Below are 12,868 nucleotides of genomic sequence, written 5' to 3'. Positions count from 1 at the left end.
TAGATAGATAGATAGATAGAAGGAGAGAGAGAGAGAACAGTGGTTACTGCTGTGCAGTAAACTAGGTCATATTGAGAAGTGTTATAAATAATGGAAGGGAGCTCTTCATTGTAGATGCTCAGCCCCCACGCACTTCATCGCTAAACACTCCACACAAGCATTATCACCCTGCTCACCCGTGGCTACATCAGCTCCACTTAAATGATCAACAGTAATAGTAAAATGACCAGAAAAAAATGGCGAGATACCTGACACCTAGATGAAAGACTATAGCTGTACTGCAGCAGAATCGTCTCATCAAGGTACAGAAGATAAACCTTGTTGCATTTCCTGACTAACAAGACAAGAAGCAGGGAGAGGGAAAGGGAAAGAACGAGGGAGAGTTAGAGACGTAGGAGGATATCCCTCAGTAATTATCTCCCAGGAGGGGGGCGAGGGAGAGAGTTGTGCATCTCTGCTCTCAGATGTTAGGAAGACTAAACAAGACAACAAAACAAGCAGTGAGAAACTTTATAGTTTGGAGAGGCAAAAGACTGTAATGGAGACCTTGAAGGATAAGGAAGGAGGAGAGCAAGAGCAAATAAGATAGGGAGGTGGGGAACTAAGATAAAGAGCGGGACAAATAATAATAAAAGTAAATGTGAGTAAGTATGAGAAATGAAAGTGAAGGACTTATTTTATAGCTTTGATTGCACCATGAGAGCTCTCATAAAAGTGTGAATAAAGAACAAAAATGTTCCCCCTTACAGTCTTCCAGAAACACTTAGTCCTCACACTATCACATACATAATCTGTATTGATAAATAAAACTGGTAAATAATGGAAATGAGAGAGAGAAACAGAGGCGATGTGTGCTTTCATCCAATGGTTTGCATGTTAATACAGCCTCTTTATGAGCACTGTGACTCTCCAAGGCTTATAAGCCTCCCTGTGATCCACCCGCATTCTGCTTACCAATGCATGCTAATTTCCCATGCTTCACGTCTGAGAAAACCGGACCTCCTCCATATGGCCAGAGACTGTATTCACTTTGGGGCTTTAATTAAAATAGCCTTTCGAATGTTACTGCAAAAATGCCTTGCCTTCTGACAAACTCCCCCTCTCTCTGCGATAAAAAGGTCAAAAATGTGTTCCTCCGACCATAAAAATGATGATTAAAATGATACACGGAGAGTTGTGTTTGTCAGGGCTGAAAGCTGTTTGACACTGATGTACTGAATCATCTGTAACTAACAATAATCCTGTACTCTGACACAAATGATGATTACATCAAGAATGGGTGTATGTGGGGGGTCATACAGTGTCCCCCAACATGGAGTCAATTTAATAAATTAAAAGATTGCTGTCTGGGCACAATTAAACTTTAATTAGACGCAGATAGGTGGGTGGAGGGTTATTATAAGCCCCTTAGTAGGGCTGTGAATTGGGCGCTTGTTTATGAGCCTTTAGTTATGAATGGATCCGTCTACTTGGGTGAGTCATAACAGCCTGCGCATTTATCGTAGGTCCTTCTCTGAACTTGTGAGTGCTCATACATCTGCCGAGGCACTGAGTTGTGTTCAAGTTGTACTGAACGAGAATGGCTGTTAGTTTTTTTAAACAATGGCACTGAATTTACTTGACTTTGCACATTAAAAAAACAAAAAATAATGCAGCATCCACGCCATTTATCTGGTCTATTTCAAAATGTTCTCCCGTCTCTCTCTCGCAGTGAAGCGGCTCCCTTATCAATAAATGTAAGTTGCAACCCGACACACCCTGTCCTTCAAGGATTTTATGAGTATTTTGAGAAAGAAAAAGTTTGATGGGCAGTTTGTGAATTCTAGCTCATGCCAGCCATTAATCATAGCGGTCTGGTTATGAGACCGCCATCACAAACTCTCCCAGCAGAGGTTTGTGTCTACCGTAGCCCTCCCATCCTCTTGTTTCTTCCGTAACACTATCTTCAACAGGATTAGGAACCATGAAACTTGGAGGTTATATAACCATGCCAACTAGGGATATCTTCATGTCTCTATATCTATGCCTATGCCCCCACCCCATTTCTCTCATGCTCTAGCTCTCACGCACACACTCTCTCTCCCACTGCAACTCATCTCCACAAACATGCTCCAGAAACATGTCTTCATCCTCAACAGCTACCACTTAATGCTTTCTCCAACTGACATCTGTGACTGTGTCCACCCCCGCCCCTGCATCTGCTACCCACACTAGCCTATATGCTTCTCATATCTTACACTGCAAATAAAACATCCGTCTTCACAATATTTACTCCCCCACTGAGTCTTGAGATGTGTTTTTTTTTAAATACCCGAAGGATGCGGTGCTAATGTGGTGAGATAATTCTACTTTTTTAAAGGGAAGTGCAGGACTTCTATAATCATTCAGTACATTTGGCTGAAAAATTACACTTTATTCAAATTCCTGAAACAAGTGAAAGCATTTCACAGCTCAGATTGCATTAATATAAAAAGGATGTTTTTGCGGTGTAGTATCCTTTCATGACAGTGAGAATCCTGAATAGAATTCAGGATGAGAGTTGAACAAAGCAACATCATCTACATCAAAAGACAAAGAAATTCAGAGGAATCTCTGTTTGTAGCTGCTACATAACGAGCCTCCGATAGTAGCCGGTAAAAGAAGAGAACCAATTTTAAAAAGGGCTGAGCACTGAACTTGATGTCAAATTAAATGTAAAACATGCACAGTGCTGCTTCAACAACAAAGGGGGGGAATAAGTGCTGCACAGCAACACAAAGGCACATCTAAAGAGTTCTCGAATAGAGCAGAGATGAAAGGGTTTGGAAGGGCTGAGTCTTTGCTGCAGTGGGATATTAAAAGAGACAACAAACTGAACAAAACACAACACTTGTAAATGAACAAATACACATGCTTGTAACACACACACACACAACCTAACAAGTGCGCCTGGTGCAAGGGGTTGTGCCTTACCGAGCTGTAGAGCATGCCCTCGCCATTCATACCAATGTAGAAGCCACTCTTCACTCCCTGGATGGCCACCACTCTCAGACCCACAGGAATAAGATTAAACAGGGCTGCAGAGTGGACAGAGTGAGGGAGAGGGAGGGAGAGCGGGTCAGACAGATACAAAGAGGCAGAGAAAAAGGAGAGACATCAGACAGAAAGGACAGAATAGGACAATTGAGTTTTCACTTAACTCTTGTAGACACGACAGCCTCGGATGTCTGTTCTTTGGCTATCTGTCAGCAGTAAAGTGAACAGCACAGGACATGGACAACGGGAACACTGACGCACGTCAGCGTGACAGTGAAACATTAACGATAAATCATTAAAGTCATAATCATTAAATCATTAAAGTAGCATAGGATGACCTATAAGATGAGATTTTGCAAAGTAAAGTAATTTCACTACTTTTTGTATACAAAAGCTCTGGCTTGAACTGACGTAACTGGCATTAGCGAGCTGCTATTCCAAGAGAAACAAGCCTTGTGCCAATCTTAAAGACCCTGGTTCAAAACCGTAAAAAGTACATTTCTCTAACATATAATAATCATGATTAAATAATTAACTATGAAAATTTTAGTTCAGAAAAATAACTTTGGTTTGATCAGATTTAGTGGCCCGGCAAAAAAATCTGCAAACAACCCCTTTAGCTCTGACAAAACAGCACAGACAGAAATCTCTCATGTGAAATATCCAAAACGGTTGTAACTTTGGCAGAAGACGTGTTCATATGGTGGAAAATCTGTTTCCGGCGCCTTTAATATCTAATAGCACCATGCAGATACCACATTATGATATTTTAAACAAAATTAATGAATTACAGCTTTGTGCTACAACATGTAGAGCCGAGTAGAACCAGAGATCTTTCATTTATCCAGGTTGTAAAAAAAATCTGAAATTAGTATGTCAGACGCCACTAGCTGCTGTCGTTGGTCTCAAGATGTTTGGCATCTTAGAGGATTTATAGATTCTGTTCACAACAAGTCTTATTTTATTCCACTTAATGGTCCTATAAATGAATTAGTTAACTCTGTTCCATTGAATCTGAGGACTGAGCTGTGACTTTTATGGGCTGCGGTTCGGTGAAGGTGTGAGGACACTTTACATTCTGCAGGCTCCCTGTATTGTTGGGATGATTGTTCTGCAAGTGGTGATGGGGACTATCAGATAAAGCTGGTGGGGGCGAGAGGAGACGTGCCAACACGGGTCTGTCCTCCAAGCAGATTCAATTTCACTCAATAAATATCGACATGCTGCTTTCGCCTGCCAATGGTCTAACTCTGCCCTCAGGCCACTGTTACGGGTGATACACACTGGCCGCTCTTGCACTTACGTATACCCTTGAGGGACGGTTGTTTGGGCGTATAACTGCAGAATGTCAGTCCATTAGTACCTTGAATTTTGTTTTCTCAGGCTTCTCATTCTCTTTATTTTTATCACTTATTTGTTTCTGATTCTCGGTCATAACTCGTGACTCATAACGTTCCCTTGCTCTTCTTTCCATTTGCCTTTCATGGCTGCTGCCTTTGACGCCCCAATGACTGGCAGTGTCTCTCAGAGGCACTGTCCACAGTTCTGTCACGTATCACTAAAACCCAGGAGTGTTCCACCCCAGAGCACCACCACCTATCAAAACACATTCTACCCTTTTCTGAGCAGTCATACTTGCAATAGGGCCCTAAAAAAGTCACCACAATAGCGTGGCTTGAAAAGTGGGAGGAAAAGAAACAGACAATATGGCTTGCTTGTACATTATTTTGCTATAATTATGTTCTGCCCGTCCCTGTTCTCATTTGCTTGGCAAAATATTACACAACTGACCGGCCCTGTCATTCAGCTACTTTCTAAATGTTCTGCTTTTCTATTTTGCATCTACAGCAGTTGATGGATTCCATAATTACAGCTGCACTGACTGCTGTTAGAGTACCTGATGACTGTTCTGAAGGCGATTCCTCTTCCTTAATAACCTCAATCCAAATCTCTCACGACTGGGCTGGTGCAGGGACAGAGCTAAGAGATTTCCAGGGATCTTTTATCCTCAAAGGGCCAGACAAAATGGGCTCAAACAACCCAATAAAGCAAAAATCCTTGAAACGGCGAGTCTTCCAGTAGAGCAGTAATCGGCTACAAGCAAATCCTGCAGGTAGGCTAAAGGAAGTACATTTGATGTGAGGGATACAGGCGCAGCAGGAAATAAGCCCTGCAGGAAAGGTTTAGAGAAATACCGAGCCAAACTCCAAATGCCAAGGGCATGCCTCCAAATCCAGAGAGAAATGCAAATCCAAAGATGGGAGCGCTGGTATATAGTGTACAGTCTGTGTTCTCAAATACAATGTTTAATAGACTTAGTCTTTAATTCAATTTTGGTGAAACTCCTTCTCCCTGCCAGAGTTGATAAAGTACTTGACATTAGTGACTTGGTCTTCAGCTAATAAAAAAAGTCTTGCTTCATCCCATCCATCAACCCGGAGCATCAGAGACCGGTGGAGTGTGAACACCAGAAACCGCAGGTGTCTCATAACCAGCAATATCTTTTTGGAGCTTCAGAGTGTGCAGGTAATTACTTCAGGCAATCAACTGATGACAATCAAATTAAGAGCTGCTCAAATTTGAACATGTGTGTTAATTAATAGAATGGTGTTTCATAGCCCTTGCAGTTAGTTAAGCGTAGCTCTGCCAGTCAGCCTGGTTTACCACAAAAACACGCTAACGTACTGCAGCAACAATCTGTTCTATTACTTCTCGCAATTTACTGAATATATTGGGTCTCAAAATTCTGAAGCCTATGATTTTAATAAAGCCGACTTATTTTGTATGCATTTCTCTTGCATGAAATATTTTGCTGTTCATTTGTGTCCTTGTCTCAGCACTTGTTGTCATTCAGCACAGTAATACAGCAAATAATAAAATATGGAATTGAAAACGCACTCTGGGCTCAGGTCGCACCTAGTATGCAGGCGACATCATGCTCCTCAATCCCATCGGTTTCACTGAACCTCCCCCTGAATATAAATTACTGTATTCCATCTGCTGCTGCTGAGGATGCTGCAGGTCGGAGGGTGGCGCGGTTCAAGGGGTAATCTATTATTCTAATAATCTAGCCGGGCAATCAATAGATCAGTGCAAAAGCTGAATACCAAATCTACTATGTCCATTTCTATTTCTCTCTTAATCACTGTCTCTTTGTCTTTCACGCTTTTTGTCTCCATCTTTCAACTCAAAACACTTCGCTCCTGCTCCCCTCTGCTCTCTTTCTGTCTTCCTTCGGACTGTCTCTGAGCTTGAGGCATCTCATATAGAGAATTATTCATTGGGTACAAATGGAGAAGGGGGTATTTTTAGTTTCCTGTGGCTGAATTATTCACTGCATTTCTCCATCCCTGGGCAAGCGGGACTGCTTAACAAGAGGATTACCTAGAGGTGGGGAAACCCTCACATACAACAAAAACCTCATCAGCCAAAAACCCTTGGACACAATGGAGGCTCCAAAACAAAAGCAGCAACACATTTTTAACTTTCTTCCTTATTCTCTTGTTGTGAAGACCCCTCATTTACACTATAAGTAGTTCTCACTGAAGATCTATCCCCATCATAAAATATTAAATGATGAGTGACAGGGAGAAACCGTTCTTTTCACCGCATGACTGCTACGGTCCAGCAACTTTGGCTTCGGCTTCATTTAAGATTGGCAAGATGTTTTAGAGAAGAATGATTGGTTTCCTGTCTGGCTTCACTCCAGACTAGGAGTGTCGTCATTATCGCTTTGGCGACCATTCTCCGTTGACATATATTTCTTCCTTGATCCTTCACTTCCCCTAGGAAACTGTTACAAAAGCCTATACATTTTAATATAGAAGGCTGTCTACAGACTCTGCTGATTTCTGTTCTTGTGAGAGAGGAAGGGACTATACCCTGGAGACTATTTATCCACTGGTAGTCCACTATGGAATGTCGATCGGTGGTGAAACATTGCAAAGAAGTGGCTCACGCAGGGATCTCCATGACAAGGAGGGAAGCTGTGGGGCTACGGTTGTTTTAGGTAATGAGTTTTTCCTGGAAGAGAATTTCTTGCTGTAATATTAACCCCACACACTTCAGAGCTGAATCAATCAAAACAATGTGACACTTGCAATCATGCAGTGTACACAGCAGAAATGGTTTACTTAGAGAGACCAGGGCAGGGATATTGGAATTAATTTCACTTATGGATAGAAATGTTGATGCAAGATGCTCCATAAATATTGTATTTACTTACTGTGAAAGGTATATTTTGAGGAGACTGGGTAGGAATTCATAAACCATCTGAGGATGTTTTGACACATTTATGTCTACAGTTATATCTCATGCATACTATTGCATAACCAGATGTAGAAAAGAGGGCATTCTGCCTTGCGGAGTAGTTCCCTTTAAAATTGTAGTTTTTTTGTAGCGATAATCCAATTCAACAAGGGCATCTTAAACTGATTTTGGAGTTCTTTAGACTGGCATCAGTTATACAGGAATTAAAAATGATTAAGCACTGCATATAAAATGTGGTAATATATTATATAACCAAGTGACTCATTGCCATTAAATGTTTTATGCTGGAAGCTGCAGCTTCCACAATGCTCCACTCACTGTTGTCGCTGTTCTCGTCCTTGCTGCCGTCAATGGTTCCATCCGGCTGCATCTGCAGGTAGAAGCCCTGCTGGCTGAACAGTCGTGTCACGATGCCTTTCAGCTGCGGCTCTGAAACACACACACATACACACACATACACACAACACACACGCGTACACACAAATTGTCGACCAAACCACAGCCCCAACCCCACCAAGAACATGTCAGAGCAACCTCCTCATAATTGTAAACAAAACACACAAAAGAGCTGATGCGTCTGCCTTCAGCTACGTGTTTGCACACTCACAGCTGTTCTTAACAAGCATTTTAAAATGCTGAAATGTTATACAAACAAATGTTTCACGAACCAAAAATGCACGGTGTTTAATTAATTAAAAAAAGAGTCGGCTGTGGAAGATGGAGTGTACCAGCACAACAATTATAGACTTTTCACCCTTTAAATTGCATTTACTGGTGTGTTTTCCTGTCAGATATTTTAAAGCCTATAAAAGTTTTTTTGCATTGCAGAATTTAAATACAAAATTAATTCATAACTTTATGAAGGGAATCTCTAAATAGGTGAATTAAATACTCAGTTATAATCATCAATTAAAAAAATTACACTCTGAAACAGTCTTATTGTTCTTGTGGCACAATCTAGCCTCCGCAGATCTCTGCTAACAAAAATAAACTCAAACTTACAGCACTAGAACCACTTCAGTCCAGCTGAATATCAATATGACTATGATGGACAGTTTATAACAAGGCATCTGTTGTACCAAATAATCCCCAAAATAGGGTAAACAGCTGTTTGATTGGAAGGCCTTTACAATGGGAACACCATGACAGAAAATCAAGTACTTTCTCATAATGTTTTACTGTGTCTAATACAGAAAATGAACGATTTGCATCATTTGGAAACCCTTTTAAAATCACTTTGTAATGTACACTGACATGCCAATGGTTTCTTTATTTGGTATGAAGCAACTGTGCATATTTGGGTTGATATCACTGATATTCAATGACATTTACTCTTTACAGGCAACAGGTTCACCTCAAAGGATTCCAGTGCTTTTTATTGACCTAAAGGAACCTGACCTAAGTTTTGTAGTTTCTTTTTTTTTTCATTGCAATAACCCTGAACCGACCTCCAACTTTGAGGCTGTGACATCTGGCGCTGGGCCACAGCACTGCTCGAAGCGCTCAACACTTCAGGGGAGCAGGTGGAAATGAGGATTAGCTCGGGGCGAAGAAAGCCTCTTGGCCTCAGGCAATGCCAGGAAAAGAAATGTGTGGAAAAACTGTGTTTGTCTGAGAGAAAATGTGCGTGCTGTCTCAACGGCCTGGCTAATGTCTGGCAAGTCTTTTGATTTTGTGTAGAAACGGTAGCCAGAGTCAGATGACACCATTAGCATAAACAAGACTCTGGTTGTGGCTTGTGACAAGGAAAAGCTGGAGAGGTGAAGCTTTAAGATTTATGACACTCATTTTGAGTGCACATAAAAGAAGAGATAGTGTGTATGTGACTAATACAGTCATATTTTTCTTAAAGTTTACAGTGAATAATGAAACACTGCTGAACAGTAATGTACTGTTTTTGCAATGGCAGAGATTTTGAGACAAGCTCTATTGAAATCAGACAGCAACTCAGACGCTGGATGTTACTAACCCTTTGTTTATTCTCTCGCTCGGTCGCTCTTTATTCTCACAAAGGAAACAAATTATGCATTTTGTCACAATTGAATTGCGGCTCACTTTCACTTTATGTGGCCAAATAAACGTTCAGTAACTGACAAACTGACAATGCTTGCTTTGCAGGGCTCACAACATGATGTATGTGGTTGGAGTAAAGGAATATGAGTGAGCCTGACTGTCCTCCAAGGTCATAACGAGACTTGGAGGTCATGCAAGTCAGTGCCTTCCAGAAAAAAAAATCCCAAATGATCTGGCAGTAAGAAGCATTTTCAAACTTGGTATGAGGAGAGAGAAAAAAAGATCCAAGTTTTAGCCAGATCTGTTTTCAACAGTAACAGCAGATGTTAAGTCTTTACTTGAAAACTGATTAAATAATTACTGGTGCATATGCTCTGTTTATACTGTACAGAAGACAAGTGTGTCGAGAAGAAAGCCCGTGGAAGGACTAAACTGAGTAGTGACCCCCAGCTAGAGTGTGTTCACCTCAACTGTGCATCATCCTGACCATGAGTCCCCAACTCACCTAACCCCGGAGTGGGGCCATCAATTTCAGGGACTGGCCCTTCATCATCCATTACAGGCAGGGTGAGGAGACTGTGTGTGTGTGCGCCTGCTTATGTGTGTGAAAGCACATGGGTGTGTACACATCAGTAAATCACATGTGATAACTACACATCAATAAATTAAGGCATCAACATGCGGCCCGAGCAGTCGCTGACGGCTCATCAGTTCCTATCATTTAGGAGAGAGTGTGGACTGTGTGTGTGTGTGTGTGTGTGTTAATGCGCGCAGATATAAACAGGCTGAACTCCAGAGCGTACAACATGTGCTTGTGCATGAAAAATGTCTTTCAGTGGCAACATAAAGCAGATCATCCTGTGTGTTTGTGTGTGTGTATGGGCCATTAAAACGTCAATAAATTTACTTCATACCAATACAGAAGGACAAAAACATTTAGGTACGTCGACAAATGGCGTCATGACCATGAAATGGTGAATGATCACCTGTTCTGATATAGTGTTTGACAGGGAGGAACACATCATATCCATATACACCAACGTACACTACAATAAGAACCTCTACTACACTTACACAGAAGTACTTGACACATATTTACAGACAAAGAACAAGGAGCGAGGATAAAGACTGATCCGACATTGACTGACAAAGAGAATGAGGCAGAAACAAAATGAGGAGAGGCAGAGCCAAAGACAGAGAGGAAAGAGACAGAGGAGCGACAAAAACGACCGGCTACAGGAGAGCTTTAGCTACGAGAGAAAAAAAAAAAACAGGTACGAAATTAAGCTTGAAAAAATCCAAGAAAGCCACACAGAAGGAGGGATGAAAGGAAAAAGAAGAAGTCAGCAGGGGAGAGGGTCGTCGGCTGTCAGACAGGTGTTGAAAGCCCCCCGCCCCTCCCACCGTCCCCCTCTCCTGTCGCCTCCAGCCCACACTCCCCAGCCCCTCGCCTCCCCCTCCCTGGCCAAGGGAGTCGACATGGGCCGACGAGATGGTGGAGACGAGAAGAACACACAGCACACACGGATGGAGAGCTGAGCTACTGACCTAGCCTGCGCCCTTAATGGGAACACCTTGCGAGGCTTTCGAGGGTGCATCCTGTCACGAAAGGGGGGGAATAGAAAGGAAAAACCAACAGTCTTTAAAACAGGCAGATTCCATGAAATTCTCTCCAGTGTATCGGCTGTTTATATGCAAATCATATGGCAAGAAATATAAGGGGAATCATAATAAGAGGAAATACAGCCATCTGTCTGCCTGTAATGTCCTGTCTAAGTGCCTCCTGGTCTGGCCAGTGTATGTTTCAGTTGAAGAGGAGTGTACCTACCTGCCCAAAAAGTGTCTGGAGCGCCTGACCTGCCTGTTGTCAGTCTGTCTGCTCAATGTCTCTAATTCAGGCATATTTGTGGCAAAGTTACTGGCTGAGGATTTGTTTGTCTGTCTGATGAGGCCTGTGCGGACGACCAGCGGTTTATTTTAGTCTGTCTGACTGGGTGGGTATCCTGTCCCCTTGTCCTCCCTTATTCTGCCTTAAAAATTGGATGGCCTGGTCTGTCCTCCTGCCTCCATTCCTCATCAGTCTGTTTGCAGGACTATGAAGAGGACATGACTGTCGTCCATCAACACGAACAGATATATCTGGATTCGGAGAGGGCGACTTGCACGCGCTGGCTTGTTATCTGTGCGCCACCGGACAGCACTCTAGGAGAAAAAAGAGGGAAGGCTGTACCTTTGAATGTAGTAAGGCATGGAGGCCCTATATGCTATCATACAGGCCAAGGACTAAGCCTTTAAATCAACTAAGCCTACCTCCCTTCACTAGCAAGTAAAGCTCTCTCTGCAATAAACAGTTTACCGATTAAACATTTAATCTAAAAGAGAGGCCTGTGGGCACTGCGGTGCAACTTATCACCCCTCTTAACCCAAATCTACAGTTATATTGAATTAAGGCAATTTGAAAAGCAGCCTTTTTTGATGAGTATGTGCACAGTGTTGCTGTATGTGTGAGTGTTGTGTTGTGTGTGTGTGTGTGTGTGTGTTTGGGGGGGGGAGAATGGGGAAGGAGGGGTGCAAAAAATCAAGTGTGCATAATCGAAGGCTTAAAATAATTTTATATAAGCTGTTGGAAACAAAACCTACTCGGAAGATTTGACACTGGCATAGCAGTAGCATTCCAAAAAGTTCTGTCCAGGGTTAGTTGATTATTTCTGATCAGGGCAAAAAAAAAAAAAAAAAGGGGGGGCGGACGCTCCAAGCATATCAGTAGATAATTTCCTATAACATTGCAGGCTGCTCTTCGGGTAAATGGGGGTACGGTTGGTCGTGCAGTGATTCGAACGACAAAGGAAGATCTAATGAACAGGTGGATTTTTTCGCCAACCCGGGCGGAGAAAAATCTACCTTCTCCTCCGGTTCAGATTTGGAGCCCCTGACTGCATGTATAATGCCTCCGCTGGCTTCCAACAAGAGGGGCGGGGTGGTGGGGTCGGGGAAACCGCTTCCCAATACCACACATAACACACATCAGTTTTGAAAAAAAAAAAAATTAGAAAAAGAAATCTACCACTAACCAGCAACTGGACCTGGTCGCCCGCCGAACGGGTCGTCTTCTTGCCGCCTGCAAAAAACCGGACTTTGCTGAGAGCCCCCAACAGAAATGCCTCTCGCATGAGAGCGGGGTTTTGCTGGGGCCTGGGCGACGGTTCGAAGTTAGAAGACCCGGTCCGCTGTTCGACTCCCTCGCCTGGCGTTTCCTGCCGGGACTCAGGGAGCTGGCGTACTAGCGGCCATCTCCCCGACCGCAGCGTCTGAAAAACCCGCGAGTCCCTAGTTCGGCGGAGGTCGGATTTGGTGCAGCTTCCGTTGGCGCAAAAAAAAAAGAAAAATAAAAAAAAAAAAAAAGACCAGAGAGTTTAATTGTTGTGCTGTTCAGTCCCGACGAGGTGGGGCGCGGGGGCGGGGGGTTGGTCCAACCAAATGTTCATCCTGATCCAGAAAATCCTCTGAAGCTCCGGCGGCACTCATTGCGCCTTCGGGCAGCATCGCTCTTCAAGGGGTGGGGGAGTGGGAC

The 12,868-nt window shown here is 43.0% G+C and overlaps 1 protein-coding gene across 1 annotated transcript in view; it reads right to left on the bottom strand.

Moving 5' to 3' along the window:
• The window catches only part of fgf12a (fibroblast growth factor 12a), a 24,571-nt gene that overhangs the window by 6,678 nt on the left and 5,025 nt on the right, over positions 1-12,868 (bottom strand). Inside the window, 5 exon segments of the mRNA XM_035670759.1 lie at positions 2,953-3,056; positions 7,603-7,713; positions 10,846-10,857; positions 12,398-12,449; positions 12,452-12,551. Of these exon segments, the coding sequence (XP_035526652.1) occupies positions 2,953-3,056; positions 7,603-7,713; positions 10,846-10,857; positions 12,398-12,449; positions 12,452-12,551 (379 nt within the window).

This window comes from Morone saxatilis, unplaced genomic scaffold (assembly GCF_004916995.1).
Source record: "Morone saxatilis isolate NCDOM2014 unplaced genomic scaffold, NCSU_SB_2.0 Contig23, whole genome shotgun sequence".
Taxonomy (NCBI): domain Eukaryota; kingdom Metazoa; phylum Chordata; class Actinopteri; family Moronidae; genus Morone; species Morone saxatilis.
Note: the sequence above shows the minus strand (reverse complement) of the source record. Positions and strands in the feature narration are given on the sequence as shown.